Genomic DNA, 23,867 nt, shown 5'->3' with positions numbered 1-23,867 from the left:
ATTTATATCCTTATAAAAAGCCTTATCTATTGTAGTTAAAGTTCATTACATTTCAGATGTCTTTCTTCTCCTTTCAGGGCCTCCAGCGAGAGCCTCACTGCCCAGATGAAGGCCCAAAACAAGGTGCTGATCATCGTCACTGAAGAGAAAGAGTAAGTATGCATTCAGAGTGAGGTTTTTAGGTACGTTAGTTTATCAATAAGCAAACTTCTGTTTGTGTGTTGGCGTCTATGTATGTCTCTCAATCCTCTTCAGTATGTTCGTTTGCTAAAGATCGCTACACCTGCAAACTAGCTCACTGTTCCCACCAGAGGAGGTTGTGATTATATCGCATGTGTGTGTGTGTTTTTATGTGTTTTATGCATGTGTTGGAGTGATTCAAGTTGACTCTCTGACATGCTCGCACCTGACAGTCATTCTGCATATTTGCGTCATCATGACTAACACACACACACACACACACACGCATGCACACACAGACAGACATGGGCGTGACATATTCCTCTTTCTAGAGATCAAAGCGGTCTAGCTGTCTTCTGTCATCCCACCCCCCTGCGGTGCCTCCCTCCGCCCCGCCCAGCAGCACCACAACCGTCTGTGTGTCTGCTTTTTCCTCTCTCTCTCTCTCTTAACTTACAGTGTTTGTGTGTGTTTTGTTCTTACGTTTCTGTTTTGGTAACCTCTAGCAATGATAACAGTCTTTATACACCTGGAACGCATGGGTTACATGAAGTAAGAGCGATAGATTGTTTCTTCCTCATGCTAATCTCCCTGAATATACAGAAACGTGATATTTCTACATCCCCTACCATTAAATAAAACTTGTTTGATGCTTTTGATGTGTAGTATAGTACAATAAACGTCTGAATAACAGGTTGTTTTACGAGTTCCGGATACTGAGAAATGGTGGCATAAGAATATGAAATAAGTAGCCACAAGGGTAAGTGATAAATGGCTGCAAAAAAATATAGCATTTCATTATAATGGCTCATGATATGTGTGTGTTTGTGTGTCAGAGATAATGTCTGAACTGCTAGTTAAAGGCTGTTCTGGAGGTAGAGAAACAGACACCATTGCAGAATATTTTGTCTGCCATGTTAACAAGAGTCTCTTGATGATAATAGGTGTCTGTCTCTCTCACTGTGTGTGTGTGTGTGTCTGCCTCTCCATGTGTGTTTTCTCTGTTTAACTCTGCATCTCCCTCCACGGCTTCGTCAGACATCTCCAGGACGCTAATGACACATTGAAGGCGGAGGTAAAGAGACTGAAAGAGGTGGCGGATGAGAAGGAGAGAGACATGGAGCGCTTCAAGGTGAACAAGTGCAAAGTGGAAAAAAGCAATGAACTACAAGTAGGGAGAGACAAAAAGGGCTAGAGTCGATCACAAACAGGTTTTTCATTTTTATAATTGTTTGCAGGCCCGGATCCGAGACCAGGGCATCCTCCGGCGAGACGACAGAACGTGAGTCGTCTATGTGTGTGTGTGTGTGTGTGTACATATAGGGGCATACATTTGCGCGCATCCACCAGCTGATCAGAGTTTAGCATTCACGTCCGACAAAAGCTCGCCATGTTTCGCTCTTTCACACACGATCTAGCCCGAACAAAGCTGATGATGATAATAACAGCAGGAGTGCCAAGTTGTGAATGAAACACCCCGTGGGCCTAGCCACCTGTGTTTCACCGTGTGTGTGTGTGTGTATACATGTGTGTGTGTGTGTGTGTCTTCTTCAATCTGAATACGTTATTCATGCTGGGCCTTTAACAATGATTACACTCCAATCAAGGACCCATCCTCTCCTGCTTGCCACCCCCATGGCTGTCAAATAGCATTCATCAATAGAGAGGAGATATATTTGTTATGTTCATTAAGGCAATTAAAATGAATGTGGCACAGATGGGATTGGGTGTAGGATTGGAGAGTGAGAGATGTGGGGAGAGGGTGTTTGTTGGGGGGGCACCTGCCTGCAGCAGTACTCCCCATACTCCCAGTGTGACCCCCCAAGGTCTACCTCATTAACAACCCCCCCCAAACCTCACCCCGTTTTACCCACGCTCATGTCGCACCCCTCCCCAAACAAAAACCACCAGGCTCTGTTTCCAAAACGGATCAGATTTGTTTTGACTGGAGTGGGTTTCCAACGCTATTCAAAGCTGTCAGTCATTTTAATGATATCATTAAGGGGCCGCGACAGAAAGATGAATCGCTTTTCTTTGTCTTTCCCTCATAATTGCGAATGAGCGAGCGAGAGAGAGAGAGAGAGAGAGAAGGGGGGGGGGACAGAGCGAGAGAGGGAGTTCATATAGATGTATGCATAAGAGGGGTTTTGATTGAGCGAATATAATAACATGGAACGAGATAAAAACAGTGAATGAAAGACTTCCATAGTGTCTCCCCATCCATTCTCTCTCCCCTTTTCTTTATTATGAGGATTCCTAATTTATTTCATTTCATTACTGTACCCCTACCCCGCTTTCCCCCCCCACACACACACATACCCGAAATGCCATATGTATGAAAATCATACATCCATAAGGCAACAGATGTGTCATGATATTTGCATGGCAGCCACATACATTCAGTGTATAAATCTCATTACTGGTGGCAAAGGGGATATCTTCAGTGTCTTCTCCGCTGTCACTATCACTGGCAGCAATCAACACGGCGTGAAGGTTTTGTCATTAGATATGCCTTTATTAAAGAAATTTATTATGGTTACGTGGCCTACTGTTCACGTGTCACGGCTTCACATTGCGGATGGCATGTTGTACCAGTAAAGCCCACACAGAGGTGAGGAACAGAGGAGTGGGGAAGATAGGAATTTAGATGGATAAAAGAAACAGGCCCGTGTTAGATTTAAGTTAGAAAAGTTATTTGTTAGATACAAAGTAAGAGCATAACTACTAAATTCAGGTATGTACTTTATGAAAAGATATGTAAAATTTCATTTTTATTGATAATTTTTCATTGTATGGAGATGCTGTTTGTTCTGAAATTGGAGGAGAAACCAGGGTTTTTGGCTTGAGAACAATACTCATTAGCCTTAATGGCTTAAGTCTGTTCCACACTGAAGGCACTATGTGAAGTCTTGGTTTTGTATCAATCAGATCATGGTCACATGCCTGTAAAACCCTTCTCCAGGGTACTATAGTATGTGTAGCATGTTTTCCATACCCTTCCTGTTGCTTAAGGACCAACACCGTCGCCCATAACATTACATTCCCCTACACCTAAACTGCCTTCTCAAACACGTGGTTAATGTTGTAAATTGAAACAAAACAAGAAACGCTATAAAATGACTTTGGTAAAGTAAAAAAATTGCTCTGTCAATCGAATTAAATATTTAATCGCGATTAATCGTATGATTGTCCATGATTAATCACGATTAATCGCAAATTAGTTGCATATTTTTTTATCTGTTCAGCATGTACCTTAAAGGGAGATTTGTCAAGTATTTAATACTCGTATCAACATGGGAGTGGGCAAATATGCTTGCTTTATGCAAATGTATATATATTTATTACTGGAAATCAATTAACAACACAAAACAATGACAAATATTGTCCAGAAACCCTCACAGGTACTGCATTTAGCATAAAAAATATCCTCAAATCATAACCTGGTAAACTGTCAGTGTGTCAGTGTGACCCCTTTGAAAATGGCCATGCCAGTTTATACTTTAGTTTCATGTGATGCCAGTATCTTCACTCTAACTTTAAAACCGAGCCCGCTACAACCTCCGGAATATCGATTGCGTTAATGCGTTAAATAAATGAATTATGACTTTGACAGCCCTAGTAAAAAAAATATTATGATTAAAATAAGTGAATCTTTTACTTTTAGTTTCACACGAGACATGAACACCGGTCTCCTTGGCAAAAGTCCAGGGTTTGTTTGACCACCCTGACCTCCGTATGTGGACTTCCGCGGACCGTTGTTGCAAACGTATTTGTGACACGTCAAAAACAAACGTAATCCACAACATGTACATTCCCTCGAAACGTCATTCACAATGCATTTTCGTTGTATGGGGTAATTTTTAGGATACAGGGAGGGAAGGGGGATGCTACCTGTCCCTCCCCGTCTTCCCTCCAGAGGTGTTTAATATGAAGAGCAAGAATAAGCACTGACAATGCAAAACAAATGGCTCCTATTTGTGCCATAGAGCAGTGTTTGTGCTGTAAAGCAATGTACTACTGTAGGTTTGCTGTGAAATCTGAAATGCAAAGCAGAGATGCAAATAGTTCAGCGTGTTTCTCAACGGCAATTACACTCCAGTATCAAATTATTTAAATTATCTGCTATTAAAATTTTTCACATTTCACCTCAAATTATCTAAAAATACTATCTGGAAACATTAAAATACCAGCGCACATTGAAAAGCAGAGATTGATGCTGTTTGCTGTGACTGTCTGACACAAGCCATCTGTGGGGGGGAAGCGCTCATAAAGCATCAGGCTTCATCAGTTGCACCATTAACAATATGCTTCCAATTAAGAGCAGCCAGTGATCACAGCAGAGGATTTGTACAAACACAGGGAACCAAAGTGACGGAGAAACAGAGAGAGCAGATAAGAAGGGAGACTGTGGGAGAAGACAGTCGAGTCTTGCATAAATTTTGAGATGAGAGCAGTAAATAAGAAAGATGAGAGCGAGATTGGAGGGATGAGGGGACCACGTAGTTTATTGCCTGGTTTAGAGAGCATGGCAGCTTGGCTCTGACACTAATGACTGTAATTATACACACACTGATTGGGTTAGGCCGCTAATTACACACATCCATGTTTGCGTGTAAACACAGGAACACATGTTTACACAGGCGTCATGCCAGGCGCTAAGCGCATCGCTGCCTCCTCACGTCGGGCGCATAAATCTCACACAGTTGTCTCAGCGGCGGTGATGTTTCATGATCTGCTGAAGACCACATTACCATCTAGGAGAGAGTTTAAATCATGTGGAGAATCTGCGGCGCTTTGGATTTTATGCTCGCGCTTAAAGTTTATGCCTCCTGTTTTTCCTTTCGCTCATCTTTTAAAAGGCATTTACAATTTTGAAGGATCAAAGGGAATTTCGGCATTTCTTCTTATTAATGTTCTTTGTATCATCATTATGGTGTGAAATTAAAAGATTCGGAAGGGGTCACTTGCAATTATGTTCAGTTTATGAATGTCATTTTCAGGGAATGAGGTTTTCTTTAAAAAAAAAAAAAAAATGCCTGCATTTGCCAAGCTTGATTAGTTAGCTGGTTAATATGCATGATTCAGATGATCTTCTGTCAGCTGGTGTATGTATGGAATTCTTTTCATTTTCTGTCTGTACATATTTGGGCAAATTAATCAAAAATATATATATTCGGTATATAATTATATATTTTTGTATTTTGTTGTCCTCATAATTAAAGGAATAGTTCGGGTGTTTGGGATTGTATGAGTAGGATTGTATGAGGTGATTTTCCCTAGTCAGTGTATTACCTACAGTAGATGATGGTCGTTGCGCCCACAGTTTGGAGAACCAGACAAGAGCACCGACACCGGAGCAAAGCAATGTACTGCTGTGGACGGGGCTGGCATTAAAACGTCATTTAGCCACCTAAAATAAATCAATATCCCTTTAATTGTACCCCTTCAGTTCCCCTTTCTGACGGGGAACTGAACTGAACTGAAAGCGAAACTTATCTATGCTCTCTTCAAAGCAGCCAGACTCCGTTAACAAAAGCTGTATAGATACGTTTCACTTTTTTTTCAGTTCCCCGTCGGAAAATATTCTAAATATAACGTACGCTTAAACTGATATAGTTTTTTTTTTAGGTGTGCCTTTCTTTTAGGTGGCTAAAATACATTTTGCTGCCGGCCCCGTCCACAGCAGTACATTGCTTTGCTCCGGTGTCGGTGCTTTTGTCTGTTTCTCCAAACCGGAGGTGTACCGACATCTCCGTCATCTACTTGAGCTAATACACCTACTATGGATAAGTACCTCATACAACCCCACCTCAAAACACCCGAGCTATCCCTTTAATGTATGACTAAAACAGCGAATGAGTCACTGGATCGTATCCCTTCCTTGAGAGGCGTAGTACTGCACATGAACACATATTGCACATCACTGCTTCACTGGAACTGTTTTGTTTTTTTTCTTCTTTTCTTGTTGAGAAAATGTTTTGGTTTATTTTTTTATACTAGTTTTAGGTATGTGTTGTAACTCAAGGTTGCACCATAGAAAACCAAATCCAAGTCAAGAGATGGTACAGTAGCGTTTTTTATGCGGTGGTTTTGCCGTCACTGTTGTTTATGCTGTTATTGTCTCTTGGTTGATGTTTACCATAGATGGTTACAAATACACGGGAGCTGAATTGTTCCACTAATGAATCATTCAGACAAAAATGTCAGTTCACATATTAGCCTCTCCCTCAAGTGTCTACCCAAATCTTAAATGTTTTAAGTTATTGCTAATAGGGTCAAAACTTTGTGTGTGTGTGTGTGTGTGTGTCTGTGTCTGAGCTCACCCACATCTACAGGAACAATAAAGCCATTTATTAGCGTTTCGATGAGCGTGCCCGTCTTCTCAACTGAAGCAAAACGGGACCGTCTTTCCATCCGTTGCTCTGATAGAAAATCCCAGCTTGCTCTTTTACAAGAAAATTAACATTGGGGAGGTACAGTGGTACTTTAATGGGCTAAGAAGTCTTCAATAAAGTATTTAGAAGGTTTTTCCGAATGCTAACTGGACAGGTTCACTGGGGCATGAAAGAAAGAGCGCAAAGCGGGGGCAGCGAGCTCTTCAGCCCGTACAGAGCGCCATTATCCACCGTCGTTAATTTAATAGACATTCCTTAGTCAGCCCTGGGTCTGAAGATAGCAGACCCCAACATTTGTTTGTCATTTCCCAAAACGTTTTTAATAAACAGTTAAAATCTTAAATGGCTTCTTGTACTCTTAATGTTCCCTGGCTGCGGTTGCGTTCGTTTTGTTTTTGTATCTTTTTTTTTTCCCGTTTTATATGCGCTTTCATATATAATTTAATGATTCCTGGAACTCATTTGCTCACCCATCTTTGAGTTTAGTAATAAGTTATAATGAAGATGGTTATAATGAAGACGCCAACTTCTTTATGCCCCAGATTCCGAAGGACATTTGATTGAAACGGTTTTGTCTCGCAAATGCATATCACTGTGCAAAAATACAAGAGTTTAAAAAGTTTACCACGACAGGAGAAGTGTGTACTTAATGTGCGTTTTATGGTAAACTACACATGAGCCAGTTTCAAGCAGCAGCTGGAGAGTAACGTTTTTATTGTTATGTTTTCCTAAACTGCTACAGGTAGTAAGATTTACCGTGAAGACGTCAAAGTTAATTTCTCATATGTGTGTTACAGCGTGGAGAAGCAGGGCCGCGTGGCTCTAAACCTCAGCAAAATCGAGGACATGCAGACTAGACTGCGAAGCAACCTGGAGGCCATCGGAATGCTAAATCAACAAGTAAGAGTGCACGCACGCACACACACACACACACACACACACCAGGTCCTGACAGTCCTTTTACCCGACAGATACAAACACACACCCACACGCCAGCCCACCTGCTGTTGAGCTCACACAGAAGAGGAAGCTTTCATGCGTCCAACTTCAAACGCACACGCGCACTTACACACAAGGCGCACACAGACATCCATTTCCTCTTCCTGCGATAAAAGTGAAAAGACGGCAGCAGGGGTAGGGGGGTGAGGGGGGTGAGGTGTGAGCGCAGTGTGGGGAAGGGGGAGGGGGGGGGGGGGGACAAATCGTATCGGGAAAAAGCAGTGACGTTTCTTTCCACTGGTAAATGATTTCCCTTTCATGAAACTGAGAGAGGGATGTATATCAATACAGCCGCGCTGATCTCTCCATGACAGCGTAGGGAAATGGCCCGCTGTGATAAAACAATGTGGGGGGAAAAAACACAGAGGAATATTCTGAGGAAAAGCTGACATTTTTTGTTGAACTTCACAAGAGTCAACAAATCACCAAAGGAGAGACAAATCAAAAGTACTCCTCAACCCCCTCAGTTCTCCAAAAACTCCAAGGCCTGGGGAACGGCTCACCCCACTTTTGTTAGTCTATGGAATGGCCCGCTGATTGACGGGATACGACAAAAGCTGGTACGTGTTGAAGTTTTAATGTAGTGTTGTTTCAGTTTCAAAAAAAGCAGATGGCATTAGCTGCATGCATGAGGCAGAGGAAGAGGCCGACAGAGAGGAAGAGAGAGAGGTGTTGTTTAGCAGGTCAGGTGTGTAATAGCACCTCTTAATCTCCAGTGTGAATCATTACACACATCGATCCAACGCGGACATCCGGCGCACACACACATGAACATACAAGCACAGCTGGGAAGGAGAGGATATAGACAGTTCATTTACACGAGGCTATCCCACAGATATCAGTAAAGAAGCTGGATGGCATGTCTCAGTATATCTATGTAAAAGGCGTAAATCAGGTCTGTCTCTTCTTTCAGATCAGTCTCATTTACTCACAGTCACAAACCGGTTTAGTGCCGTTGCTTTCCTCACTCGCCCACAGGCGCATATTAACACCAGCTATATACAACACGCGCACGCATGATTTACATCCGACTGTCAAGCGAATTTCACGCAAACTCTTGAATTGTCACACAAAATTAGATCCGAGTTAAGTGATTTTTCCATCAACTGGGATGAAGATGAACATCAGAGGGGAAAAAAAAGATTCTCTCAAGACTTGATTAGCATTAAGCGAGCTGGTACGGTATTGTGCTTTAGTGTCAGCTGATGTCCAGGTTGTTTCATGCTTTCACGCGAAAATGAAAAAAGAGATGCAGGAGTAGGGATCCACCGATCCGACTTTTTCAGTCCCGATACCGAGAGCGATACCTGGGCTTTGGGCATCATCCGATACACAGCACCGATCCGATACCAGGGTTTAATTAATAAGCTGTATTTCTCACTGTGTGGAAGTGACTGTGATCATTCTTTTATGTGTAAGGCGACATCAGGCTTGACTTAAACATTTTATTTTATTTATTTATGTAACCTTTATTCAACCTTTTTCGAGGGAAACCTGGCCAAGATAGCACGCCATTACAGTATTACAAAAATGATCAAATAAAGCATGTCAAAAATAAAGATATGGCCAAATAATTGATGTGGGCAATATTGCTTTCCTAACTTTGTAAAACAAAATGTAACAAATAAATACAGATATACATTTACAGAATTGTTAGTTATTATTGAAATAATAAATTGTACACCAGCAACATGGTAAAAAAAAATCTTAAAAATTTGCTAACTTGAATTACAATTCAAGTGTAAACCTTTTTAATGCAGCAACAAATTGGTCAAAACTTAAACAGAAATTAAGTTTATTATGTATATAGTATATAAACATAGAATTGTATTGAATAGATCAGCCCCATTGTCACCGATACCCAATCCAGCTGCTTGAGTCAGTATCGGCCCGATATCCAATATTGGTATTGGTGCATCCCTACGCATGAGGCAATATTCCAGAACACTACAAGCAGCTGCAGGGAGTGATGGACCGACAGATGTTGCACAGTTTTTCAAAAAACTTCTTTTGTGCTGTTTTTTTCAGTGGGCAGATCATCACAGCCAAAACTCCCAATTAAAAAAGAACCAAATTTTAAACACGTTTTTGCCAACGAGAAGAAACATACTCAAAGTTTGCTGCCTCTATTCAGCTTTTCTAGCTCAGTAATTTTCATAATTTAGTATTAAAACACTTGAATGGAAGCCCAGCTATACAAATGAAGAAGTGCAAACATGCACCAGCAATAAAACACCCCCCTCCGTGTCTTTCTGTCCGTCTCTTTCTTTCTTTCTTTCTTTCTCCCCCATCCTTTTCATCCAAACATATGCCCACCAGTTCACCCGCAATATGTGAAGGTTGAGGAGACAAGCTGTGATTTTTAATTTCACCCCCCTCCCTTGCAATTAGGAAAGCATCCAGAGCAACCAAAGACGAGGAGAATTAAACAGGTCCCCTTGAATATACGGTTAATTACAAATGTCAACCTCACTGTTTTTCATCTGGAAATCCTATTGCTTTTGGCGTAACATAAAATGAACACGTTGTGGGATGTTTGCCGGTTGGAGATAGTAAATACTCTTTAAGCGTCTTAGGATAGTTTGACACATCGACATGTCGTTGGCTCTTCGAGGGTTAAGCCTAAGACCTTGCTATTTCTAGTCATGAGATGTAATACATTTGCTCAGATTTATTGAGCGTGTGTGTGTGTGCACGGTGTCTGGAAAGGGTAATGTTAGCAGAACCATCCGGAAATGTGTCTGTCTCATCTCCGTTTGTGTTTTTCTCTCCCTCCCCCTAACACACACACACACACACACATATGCACACGTACACACACACATGGCCAGACATGTCCATGTGACATCATTCTTGAACCGCTGTGTTCACACAGATGTACACACACACTAAAAAACAGATGTGGATGAGTGCAACTGTCATTATCCGACGCGTCTCTTTGTCTCTCCATCCTTTAATTTCTTATTTTACTCTTCCTCACAGCTAAAAATACATTATTTCAAATCTTTTATTCTCTTTTATGTGCCTTATTACATTTTTTTAGACTGGCACATTTTGCATATAATTACTACGCTGTACAACAAATGTAAATGGCATTTTTTTTTTTGGCATTTAAAGCCACTTTTTAACTCACACTCCTCCCTACCTTTACCCAAATGTCCCTGTCAAAAAAAATAAAACACCCTCAATTTAGCTAGTCTGTAATTGTGTTTCGGGGAGCCCAATCATGTTCTGACGACGCGCGATTTGTTTTGTGTCACGGATGATTTTGTGTCAAATCGACCTCTAATGATCGCTCAAATTGGTTGTTTTCATGTAGAAATTTACACCGTCGCGTGACTCCTACTCGCAACCATTTCAAACTGTGAAGACAATACTCTCCTGAAAAGCCCCCCCACCCCTCGCAATTTTCCACTCGCATTTCTGTTTCAACAGGCATGAAAGTAGCTGTGAAAGATGAATTAGGCACATAATGGGATGTCAGCTACTTCATCAACTTGATAGCTGTTGACTTCTGATGGTTGATATTTATTGGCGGCTTCAAATTAAGTTTTGTAATTTGGGTTGATTTAACTAAACGAGTGTGATGTTTAAACTTCCTTGAAAGTTCACCAAGAAATTGTCTGTTCCGCGGTCACACATGAAGGTTTTCTTTCAAAACTATTATTTGTCTGTACATCTGTGCATATGTCTGTACATCTGTGCATATGTCTCTCTCAATGTCTCTTTCTTTCTCTCTCCAGTTAAACTCCCTCAGCAGGGAGAATAAGCGGTTGCGTAGGCAGCTGGAGGAGGAGAGGTCCATGCGTAGACGAGTGGAGCAACTGCTCCCTCCTCCTCCTCCCACCTCCCAGCGGTGCTCCTCCGTCCACCTCCCCCTCTCCCTCAGTGCCCGCCCAGCTCCTCCCTACATCTCCCTCCCTCATCCCCTGAGCCTGGATGCAGCGATAGGGGACACTGACGGGATTCTAACCCGAACCCAGCTGAGCTAAGCTCGGCCAGGGAGACCAGGTGAGTCCGAGGCTTCCGGTGAAGCCTTCTGGATCAGGCCGGATCTGGAAGACGCTCGGTCTGGGAGGACAAGCAGGGATCTGAACAAATGAAACCCCCTGAAGACTTTGACCTGTCATGACTTTTTGACCCCAAGCTCCTCACCGGAGAGTGCGCTCAGTATGAGGTTAATGTCCTGCAGGTCAAAGTCAAGTCCCAGGGTGCTTATCGCCTGAGGGTGGCTCCAGAACCGGCGAACGATGGAATTCCCTCAAATCGTCAAAAATCAACTCAAATGTAGAGATTTAATCCAACACATTTTTTATAGATTCTGACACTTAACATAAAAAAACTGCATTGCATCCTCAAACCGCTGCTGAGCAGTGGCAGCTTGTAGCATTATAGCAATTACTTCTTCAAATAATGATCTTGTTTTGCATCAAAACTGTAGCACTAAGCACTAACATATATTTTGTCTGCACTTATTCTGACAGTTCTGATGAACTTTAATCACTTTAACTCAACCTAAATAGGCAAATCAACTAAACAGAACAACTGCAAAGTGTTGACGAATGTGTCTCACACCGGCGAAGAGTCGTTCTTTGGGATAAATGAGGGAGGGCACATCATCAGTATCCGCAGGCGTACCTCACATGTCGATGTGGACGGCTGTAACACAGTCTCTGATTACGCTGCAGCTGTGCGCCATGTGTCCTGCATCTACTGCGGTGGATGCGGCCGCGTGTCTTTATGTGCAGAGTACATTATGTGTCTGCGTGCTTCTGTCTCTCTGCAAGTGCCTGTGGGTGAGCGTGCGCTCGCGTGTGATTGAGTATATTAGATGTTTATTATCGTAGATGTTTTTTTTTATATTTTTGTTTTATACTTTAAAAACTATTTATTGATTTGTCTGTGTGTTCGAGGCCCCCGTGTTGTAAAGACGGGAGAATAAAAACAGATACATTTGTAAGCAGTCATATATTTCTCAATATGCCAACAATATCTTATTTCTAACAGTTGGATGCGTATAAAAACATTTCAGAGTGAAATATTGTACTTTTTTTCCTCCACTACATTTATCAGACAGCTTTAGTTACTTCACAGATTAAGATTTTACAAACATAACATGTGATCTATATAGTTTTAGAAATTATTTAGAAAATAAATAATGCAATTATTATAAAATATGATACTGTGCTACAGATTCAACTATCCAACCGTACATAAAGTAGTTAAAATGTGCTCAACCTCCACCAGCTATCACAGTAAAATACTGTTTACGTGTTAAACCATCAGTGTTAATAATCCAATAATATGATATATAATAATATAAACTCTCTGAAACGGACAATTCTGCCCAACAAACTTTTACTTTGATGCTAATGCTTTTTTTCTTTTACTCAAGTAATATTTTAAATGCAGGACTTTTACTTGTAAGAGAGTATTTCTACACTGTGGTATTAGTACTTTTACTTAAAGCTGCAGTGGGTCGAATTGGAGCAAATATGAAAATAATAAAAAGTTATTTTTATAGAATGGTCACTATATCAAGACAGTAGTGTATGAGACAGGTAATCTGAAAAAAATCATGTGCCTCTGTGTCCTCCGGTGCTCCTAATGGCATCTGCAAGATTTCATAGGCCGGAGGAAAACAACCAATCAGAGCCGAGCTGGAGCCTTGCTGTCAATCACTCGCGAACTCCGATCAAACGGTTAAACTAGGCAGCGCTGATCAAATATGAATCAATTTTTTTGTTACTGTAATGCCTATTTATCACCTCAAATGTTTTCAGAAACGTCTTGTAGTGTACTGTTTAGCTGTAAAATGAGAAAGTTTGTGACCCGGCCACCATGTTGAGATCAGTTGAGGAAATACCAAGCACCAGCCGGAGCAAACTTTCTCATTTTACAGCTAAACAGTACATTATAAGATGTTTCTGTAAACATTTGAGGCTAGAAATAGGCATTACAGTATCAGAAATTGATTCATATTTGATCAGCGCTGCCTAGTTTGACCGTTTGATTGGAGTTCGCGAGTGATTGACAGCTGCCTCCGTTGAATTAACAGCCAATAGGAACGCTGTCTCTCTGAAATGACCTGTGATTGGCCAAAGTCTCCCGTCACGGGCTAGATTTTCTAAAGCCTGAAAACAAAACAGAGCCATGAGGAGGTGCAGAAGTCTAATTTTCTCTCAGAACACTTGAATTACAATATGCTGAAGGGTTATTATAGCATTTTTGCCCAAAGATGCCAAAAAACATTCTGCCTACTGCAGCTTTAACTAAAAGATCTGAGTACTTCTTCCACCACTGACGCTCCACACTCTCACCATATTGACTTGCTGTCTTTCTACGAGCATCTACAGGTGACTCTTGTAGCTCTTTTTATATGTTTATAGTGGTTAAACAAGAGCACATTCACACGAGCAGCGACGAGGAAAAGAGGCATGCAAATATCTGAACTCAAACAGAAGGAGCACTGTTATTCTGTGATAATGAGAATTCTAGGGAAAGCAGGTCTCAGACCACAATTGGCTTCCTCATCTTGCCATTCTCTCTTGTTGTCTCCCCCCTCCCACCTGTCCCCCACGCTCTCCCACCTGTCTTCCAAAGCCCTTTTTTTTATCCTCCATTGGTTCTGTACACACATAGCTGTTGTATAGCCGGTCAGGATGCCGTACATTTTAATGATTGCGAGTAGAGCTGCATGTCCTTGTTAGCTTGGTTTTCCTCATTTGCCATGTCACACTCAAAAATACCCCTCTTTTATGTGCAAACACACATGCACCCACTCGCACGCATTTATATTCTTTCACAAACACACACACACTTTGCGCAAACGGCACAGTCATTAAAAATGAAACCACAGGCTTTTTTGAAAACTCCCAGGACTGAGGGAAAAGTCAGCAGCGCAGCGGTGAAAAGAGTCCCCCTGGAAACAATGAGGAGAATGATCATTTGTTGTTCTTGAAAACCCGGTGAGGTTTCACAGAGGTTAAGCTTCCCTTTGATGTGTTTTTAACTCGTTTCAGCTCTGCGGAGGGATTAGTCAGCCTCTCGTACACACAAACGCAAACGCACGCACACACACGAGCACATACAGGCTCTTAATTTCCACACCATGAGCTCTTCTCTCACAAAAGGCGGAAAGCACAGAACAGGCTCCTTCCTAACCTAATTTCATCAAATGAGAGTGGGTGGTACTTCACCGCTGTATGTGTGGTCCCTTGGAAATCTGTGGTAAACCAGTAAAATATTGCAAGTCAGTACTTTTCTTTTTATCCTAAATTAGCGTCGGGCTGTTTGTGAACAGTGTGGGCCCTCAACCACGAGAGAGACGGGGAAAGAGAGACAGAGTAGCTGTTGATCATCACGGCGCTCATTACAGTGTTTACGAGGCATTATTTGATCCCTATTTCAAGATACAAATGATTGGGGTGCTTGTGCTTGTGATGTGTGTTTGTTATCAGCTCCACTCTGGGCTTCCCTGTAGGTCTCTGTGTGGTTGCCCATGCTAATAATAATCACAGAAAAAGCTTGCATTCACAGCCCATGTCGTAAGCAGCCCTGCAACAAATAGTGTTTGCAAATGATTCCTAAACAACTCGGAGTACCAGATGGGTGGAGACAGACCGTAGAAGCCAGTTTATGTTTATTTTTTATATCTCATCTCCATAATTTGCTCATTATTAGCTGTAAGACTCATTAAAGTTATTAAAATGAAGCAAAATAGGTTTCTATTCTTAATCTAATTAAAGTTTTTCTTGATTTTAGCAACAGTTAAATGGTGATAACTGCATTGTCTCTGTGTAGGCACTGGACTACCTTACTGTTACAATAATATGTACATACATTTATTTATACCTCTGCGCTCGGCAATAGCCGTGGCCGGAGGCATTATGTTTTCAGGTTGTCCGTCCGTACGTACTGTTTGTCTGTCTGGTCCATTCTTTTGAACACGATATCTCAGGAACGAAATATAGAAGGAATTCCTTCAAATTTGGCACAAAAATCCACTTATACTCAAGGATGAACAATTAAATTTTGGTGGTCAAAGGTCAAGGTCACTGTGACCTCACGTCTGTTCCATTGTCATGATATCTCAGGAACGGCTTGAGTGAATTTCTTCAAATGTGTCACAAACGTCCACTTGGAATCAAGGATGAACTGATTAGAGTTTGGTGGTCAAAGGTCACTGTGACTTCATAAAACACATTTTTGGCCATAACTCAAGAATTCATATCCTAATTATGACAATTTTCACACAAACGTGTGATAGGATAAATTGATGGAGTGATGACATTTTTGACAGACATGGATGTAAACTGCAACTTGACTAGTTGGCGGAGGAATACAACCACGAGGCGGTCATGTGTCAACTATTCCATGCATACTATGGTTGCATTGTGTGAATATAAAATGCATAATTTGATGTGCACCTGGGAATAATTCCAGGGAAACAGGGTCCTTGCCACAAAGACTTTCACTTCAGGAATTTGCTAAATATTTTATTTAAATTGTCATATCATGACAACCTATATGTCTGGAACAGCCCTTTTGTCATGTGAAAAGCTGGGACCATCCCAGTATTCTGCCACCGTTACAATGACTTTTAGTGGGAGAGGCGGTTCTGTCACACCACGCACAGAAAATGACAGAACAGCAACAGAGGGTGAGAAAGAAAGAAACGTGACAGGAGTGCTGGCAACATGTCTCCTCTAAAAGTTAGGTCACTCAGGAAAAAAGACAATGAAGGAAAAAGGAGACAGTTATTCGCAATGTTTCAATTTTAAAAAAGTGGGTTTTTGTTATGTGGTTACTTTTTATAGACTATACAGCGACACTATAGCAAAATGCTGACATTTTGTTGGTGCAGGTGAATTCAGGCTGTAGGCAGAGATTTATTTCCACACTGACAAAATGTCCCAGCAGAAGCCCTCATTTCTCTCCACCACCAACCCACACGCACACTTATCACACAATCATCTACGTTTTGTATTTAGTTTGGTCACATATCAAAGAGTGAATCAGTGCCAAATCACATTTTTCATCTGTAAACATATTGATATAGCCTCAACAGCCTGCAGAATGAATCATATGCTTAATTTCAATATTTTCTAAATGAACTCCTCCACTGAAAGGATAGGAAAATAATGTTTGCTCTGCTCTCCATGGACTGTAACTTCTAACCATTTTGTAGTTTTGGCTCCACCTCAGTCATTCATTAACCAGCAAATGTTGCGCAGTCTAGTACTGTCTTCAAGTCATGAATCCATTTTTGTGCATAATATCCATCCATCATATCATATAAAGATACAAACAGGCAGTGCATTAAAGGGATAGTTCAGGTGTTTGAAGTGGGGTTGTATGAGGTACTTATTCATAGTTGGTGTATTACCTACAGTAGATGATGGGCGGCATACTCTCAGTTTGGAGAAACAGACAGGAGTACCGGCACGGGTGCAAAACAATGTGGACGGAGCCGGCAGCAAAAAGGCCGCCACTTAAAAGAAAGGCCCACATAAATACATCAATATTAGTTTAAGTGTACACTATATTTAGTATATTTTCACCGCTTTATCTTGCCATCATACAGCCCTTTCCGACGTAGAACTGAACCGAAAGTGAAACTTACCTGTGCTCTCTTCAGAGCCATCAGACTCCATTGACAAAAACTGTATGGATAGGTTTCACTTTCAGTTCAGTTCAACCTCAGAAAATATTCTAAATATAGCGTACACTTAAACTGATATTGATTTAGGTCAGCCTTTCTTTCATGTGGTTAAATATGTTTTGCTTCTGTCCCCGTCCACAGCAGGACATTTCTTTGCTCCCGTGGTATTCCTGTCTGTTTCTCGAGGCTGGAGACTGACTATGGATAAGTCTCTCATACAACCCCACTTTCAAACACCCAAACTATCCCTTTAAGCTCTGACAAAGGATGCAGTACTAAAATGAAAAAAATATCCTAATGAATAAAAACTTGCATTTGCAAGATATGTATTCAACAGCTATAGTAATGGCATTTGAAATAAAAACCCAACTAAGTATACAAATGTATAGTTCATTAACTCTGTTTAAACAACCGTAGTTTAGGAGTGTTGTATAATGATTTCATTTGCAGCATGTGTGGCCCTTTTGAGAATTGAACCCTTTGCATTGCCAAAATTGTTCTTATGTATATTCTATTAAACAACACAAGACCACAAACATAAACCCCCCCAACCAACTGTAAATTCAAATATCCCAGAGGATGACTATAAGTGGCCGTAACCAATACTATTTATTTGACTCCCATGCTCATTGCTGAGTTGTAAGAAAAACAAAATATAAGTGAAGAGATATTTTCTCATTGGTAGAAGCACAGCTCTTTTACAGTAGGTATTAGTCAGCCTTGAGAGTTACTGTGGAGTGTCAGTGCTTTTGTTGTATAATGGGATGTGGGTACACCAAGTACTGGAGTCCAAGCACAACTCTGATTGGCTGCAAAATGAGAACACAATGCTTCTGCGTTGGGTTATCTGGCTGTTTAGCTGACTGACTTATCGAGTTTGTCTTCTTTATTGGCAGGATAACAATTTTCCCTTTTTTTTATTAAGTTTCTCAATTAAATTACTTTTTATATAGTTGCTGTATTTGGCAACCAACAGTGTGGATACGGTTTATCTTTTTTTGTCATTTTATTGGGCCCAGCTTTGTAGATCAGACAAATACGAGACATGAAACAACACGGCGAAATGAAAAGAATGGAAAAGTTTGGAAAAACTATTGAGCCGAGTGGAGGTGGGGGGGAAGACAGGAGGGGATTTCATGAAAGGAAAGGGGGAGAAACAGTGCAATAAATTAGTCTGAAGCTGATAATGTGTGATCCTCTACTGATCCCTGAAGGAAGGTTAGATTGCAGGGTAGTACTCGGGAGCAGGGAGGGATTCAATGATGTCAATAAAGGAGCATGAACCCAGATTCTCCTGCTGACATTTAAAACAATAAAAAAAAGTTATGGGGGAGACAGGTCAGATGGTCAACAAAGTTGTCATTTCATACTAAAAAGTTTATCAAAAGCTTGTTTGCACAGCAAACTTTCAGACAAATTCAAAGTACTGTGATAAACCAATAGATGTACACACAAATCTCGGTAAAAGCTAAATGAATCTCTTTTAAATTGGTGATGGTGAGCTACATAACAGTATCACAATGGAGAACTAGCAGCACCAAATCTACAGTAAATGGGGAGCAATTTGATTTTTGAATAGTAACCACATAAAATGCATGTAAAAGAGATAAGATATGAGACTGCTCCTCTGAATGCCATGTTAAACTTTGAGTTGTACAGCTTATTGACTATAGTGTAAGTACAACAGAAGCTACGCTATGCCTTAAAAAGACAAATCCCCAAAACATTATTTAATAATAGAAATCATTCTATTAGATGTTCCTGTGCTCAGTGAGTGGAAATTGAAAAAGTGTGTTTTTTTCACTCTATTAAATCTCATTGCCTGGAGAAGTGGTTCTTAAAATCGTACATTTAGCTCATAAATGGACAGGATCATAAATGTATTGCCCATTGAAATAGCTTTGTAAAAAGTATAGAATTATGAACCACTAGCAGCTTTTTAAAGTAAGTGTCAGCTGTCTTACTCAGGATGAAGGTACTATCTTCTATCATAACTATTGTTACTATTTTAAAGGGGACATACATTTGTGTATCTGGAGTGCCTACCAACCCACAAACTGTGAAATAAAACAACCCATTCAGTTTTTCGTGGGCTGCCTAGATCAGAAAACATGTGATTCAACAAGCCATTCTGATTTGGCTCCCCTTCCTATGTCACATACCGGCTCATTAGAATATATCACCCACAGTTTGAGAACTACATTTGCAAAGGTGCACCATATTTTTCTCGCAAGCCAATCAGAACAGACTGGGCTTTTTCGGGAGGGGCTCTTAAAGAGACAGGCGCTAAAACGGAGCGTTTCAGACAAGAAGTTGAATACAAGTATATTCAGACAGACGGTATGAGAAAAATAATGTGTTTTTTGAACATTAAAGCATGTAAACATGTTCAAGTAGAAACCCAAAATACAAGTATGAACCTGAAAATGAGGATGATATGTCCCCTTTAATGCTTTATGGAGTATGCTGGGACATATGACAGTTTCCATCTCTTAAAGGGGAGGTCCATTTGCTTTCGTGAATGCAGATCCCCATCGGAAAGGGCTGGATTCAGGGCTGAAACAGCGAGGTAAAGGAGCTGTGGCTCGTCCAGAAAAATGTATTTTAGTCACCTAAAAAAAAATCAATATAAGTTTAAGTGTACGCCATATTTAGAATATTATCCTCGCTTTACCTCGCCATTAGACAGCCCTTTCGGACGGGGAATTGAAGCCGCTATATCGCTGTCTTTAAAGCCACTACACCAGACTCACATGGCATCCACAACAGTGCATCGCATAGCTTAAATACTATAGTATCTTGAAACTAAAACATACATACTTTGACCAAAATTTGAATGTTCTGATTTGAATACGTAAGGAACATCATTGTGAAGCTACAGAATGATATAAAAACCTAAAAATAATCATAATAATAATAATGGACCCGCCCTTTAATGGGTAAATTGACCATCGGTCCAATTTCTCAAACAAAAGTTGATATGTTTCGTCAAGGAGCAAAGGAAGAGGTAAGAGGAAATGGGGGGGAAATGGTACAGTTTAAGACAGTATAGGAAACCTAGAGGGAAAAAGAGATTACGAGACAATTTGAGTTAGAGGAAAAGAGTTGAGCACTATAGGGAAAGAGGAAAGGAAGTTGTGAAGTATTGAAAGAGGGATGCATGGGGGAAGAGGCTGAAAGAACGTTGCTGGGGATTTAGGGAGTAAGTTTGAGAATGAAGGTTGGGGAAAAAACGCAGAGTGAGCGATGGATGCAGAGGGAGGCCGACAAAGGAATGAAGGGAAGGAGGTGCGTTGTGTGATTTAGAGAGTGGAGAGGTTAAGATGAGGAAAAGGAAGAGAGAGAAAAGAGGAGGATGAGAGTAATGGGACATTTAGGGAAAGGTGGTGAGACGGAAAAAGAAAAGTGAAAGGTGAGAGAAGTGGCGGAGAATGAGAGATGGAGGAGTGAGGGAGACACTGGAGATTTAGCGAGGGGAAAGATGGGAAAAGAGCAGAGTGAGAGAAAGAAAGAATGAGAGAGTAGTGGGAGATTTAGGGTATATATGGAAGAGAGAGTGCCGAAGAAGAGCATATTGTCCTTATCGGCCTGCTCCAGAAAGCCTGCTCCCTAATGGGGCCGGTGTGAAGGGGAAATGAGGACTAGGCCTGATGCTACCTGATTAGCCATCGACTCAAACACACATCAAAGGCGGTGGAGGGAAAAGGAGGAAGGAGTGCAAGGTGTGTGTGTGTGTGGTTGTGGGCTGAAGGTGAGTCACCATCACCTCATTCAGCAGGACCACGAATGAGAATCACTCTCACTGTCCGCGCACACACACATACACGGCCATTTTCTTCAACCTTGAAAGGGAAAGCTGCTCTGAATAAGGAGATCCTCTGAATGGGGGTACGGAGGAGGAGGAGGAGGGGGGGAGGAGGGTGGAAGGAGGGGAAAATAGACAAAAAGGAGGCGAGAGGCGGGGATACGGTGGAAAAAAGGGAGGGAGCAGGGAGGAAGAAGAAGAGGAGAGGGAGACATCAAAAAGAGTCATCATGCTCCATATTAGCGAAATAATGAAATTTGCCTTTTAGCTAATGACATCTCGGGACAGCTCTGTTAGTTTTCACATAAATTACAGCAGGCCGGACCGCATCTCTCACTCGCTGCCTCGGCACAAAGCCATCAAACACACACACACACACACACATACCTACGTGTGGACACAAGGAAAACACACACACACACACATTCAGAGCGATCAGTGGTGCAGCGGCGACCGGTCGGTGTCCCTGTTTGAAATTCAACACTCTCAGAGACCTATATCCCTTTCCTATTCCACACCCTGAATTCATTACTGTCACACACACTTACACACCTATAATCATATTCATCATACTCGCCGGAGCCTCCCCTACCTCTCTATACCTAAATTTCTATCCAAGGGAGCCCCAATATGGCTGCTGATGACCTTCATTAGTCTAACCCCCTTTCTCTTCCACGCTCTACCTACTGTTTTCCTTTTTCATCTCTCTCACACTGCGTATGTTTCTCTTTCTCTTATTTCCCCCTCTGTCACACACTTTGTTTCATGTTTCTCTATTTTTTTTTCACACGTATTCTTTCATGCACTATTTCCTGTACCTTTTTTCCTTCTACGTCTCTTTTCTCCCTCTTTTTTTTTTTTTTTTAATCTGTCACTCTTTTCTCATTACTCCCCTCTCTCTGTGTTTCATTAGCATACAGAGTAAGAAGATGGCGCTGGGGGTAATCTGCGCGAGTCGGCGGTGACAAAATGGAGGGCGTCATCAGAGGTCGCGGCGCTGTCATCAACCGCCAAAACCCCTCCGCTGATGTCTGCCTGTCACACGCTAGCGCATGCATCACACATATTTGCGGCGCGCAGGGGAAGAGAGAGAAGGGGAACATGTATCCGTAATCAGGTGTGACACATCACAGCGTAAATGCTGCAATCTCACCTGACAGCCACGTACACACGTACACACATGCAATGTTGGCGTCGTGGACCACCGCGACGGGAACAGACATTGACAGGTATCCGAGTATATTGTGAGATGCACATAACAGCGGCTTTAATAAATACAGCCAGTTTGTTTTGTTTACGTTGTTTTTTTCTAGTTCTTGAATCTATTAGGGTTTTAAAGGATGTAGATGCAGAGGGAGACGGACAGTGAGCCCTTTTTCTATCTTCAGGGACCACTGATAATCAGTTCAGTAGACTGACATCGTTTACAAAGAGAATTTTATGCAGGACATCTTCTGTGATCTTCCTTTAAACGTATATATACTTTCCTCCTTGCCCCAGAGAATGCTTGCAGCTGCTTAGTAACATAGGCCTACTGTAAGTATGGCTCTTTTAATTGCTTCTCATAGTTGGAGCCTATAAGCATCATATTACCATGAAATTGTATTAAATGGCGAACAAAAACGACATTACTTACTTCCTCAACCTAGATAATGTGAAACATTAAAGAGGAACTATGTAACTTGTGCTGAATAACAGCCACTGTAGCCCAGGTTGTTCTCATACACCATTTGTAGCTATACCTACATAAAGTAATGCACTATAATTCATATCTACAAAATCAATTTGTATGTAATGCATGTTCTGAATAGTGAGGCCGATGCGGAAGTGCCTTAAACTTGCATTCTTTCTAATAGCCAGCAGGGGGCGACTCCTCTGGTTGCAAAAAGTCTGATTGTATATAAGTTTATGAGAAAATGAGCCTACTTCTCACTTGATTTCTTACCTCAGCGAACATTGTAAACATGAGTTTATGGTCTCAATCACTAGTTTCAAGTCTTCAATACAACATGATGTTCATTTCGTACATTATGGTCCCATTTAGAGTCAAATAGACCATAAAGCAGCTACATTGTGATTCTCCGGACTGGGAGTCCCAAGTTTTCGTCTTACAACTTTAACCCTTTCACAGTGTGTTATCAGTTCATGAAAGTTAATTGTAACATTTTGGTCGCCTAAAAATGTCTTATGTCTTAGCTCCACCCTCTCGTTTAACTTCTGGTTGCAAAAAAAGCAAGATGGCGACAGCCAAAATGGCCAACTCGAGGCTTCAAAACCGTAGTCCAAAAACCAATGGGTGACGTCACGGTGACTTCTTATAATATACAGTCTATGTATGTAACATGTATTAGTTTCTGCCATGTTGATGCTGCAAGATTTTCCAAACAATTCCCAAACAACAGTCCAGTGAGCAAGAGAAAATAGGCATTTTACTCCACTGTTTGCATCCGTGGTTGATCTGTTTTTGAAGCTCAGCACTGCAGTGGTTAAACAAAAATGTACAATTTTAAGCAGAATCATACACAGCTAACACATCTCCAGTTTTACTGACATTGCTATCTATGCATACTTTACCTTTTAACTGATCAAAGCCGTCAGAATGTTAGAGTAAGTAGCAAAATAGCTAAATTCACCGTCTGACCTTCACAGAAACCTTGATTTTCATTTACAAATCCTGTCATGTTTTTTTTAGTTTTTCTTCCTCACCAAGGGGAGATACTGCAATGTAATATGACAGCGTAGCAGAACTAAAATCATGTCTGTGCGTTGATCAGTTGATGGCCTCCTACTCGGTTCTTGATTAGAAATTGCACACTTACTGTAT

General features: G+C 41.2%; 1 protein-coding gene across 1 annotated transcript in view; it reads left to right on the top strand.

Moving 5' to 3' along the window:
• LOC119480719 (trichohyalin-like) overlaps positions 1–12,541 on the top strand; it is a 109,480-nt gene extending 96,939 nt beyond the window's left edge. Inside the window, exons 24-28 of the mRNA XM_037757246.1 lie at positions 78–152; positions 1,219–1,312; positions 1,419–1,462; positions 7,373–7,475; positions 11,318–12,541. Coding sequence (XP_037613174.1) covers positions 78–152; positions 1,219–1,312; positions 1,419–1,462; positions 7,373–7,475; positions 11,318–11,566 — 565 coding nt within the window. The 3' untranslated portion in view covers positions 11,567–12,541. The remainder of the gene's footprint in view (positions 1–77; positions 153–1,218; positions 1,313–1,418; positions 1,463–7,372; positions 7,476–11,317) is intronic.
• Positions 12,542–23,867: the final 11,326 nt, after the last annotated feature.

This window comes from Sebastes umbrosus, chromosome 21 (assembly GCF_015220745.1).
Source record: "Sebastes umbrosus isolate fSebUmb1 chromosome 21, fSebUmb1.pri, whole genome shotgun sequence".
NCBI classification, from domain to species: domain Eukaryota; kingdom Metazoa; phylum Chordata; class Actinopteri; order Perciformes; family Sebastidae; genus Sebastes; species Sebastes umbrosus.
The sequence above is the reverse complement of the archived record's forward strand: the minus strand, read 5'-3'. Positions and strand labels throughout refer to the sequence as shown.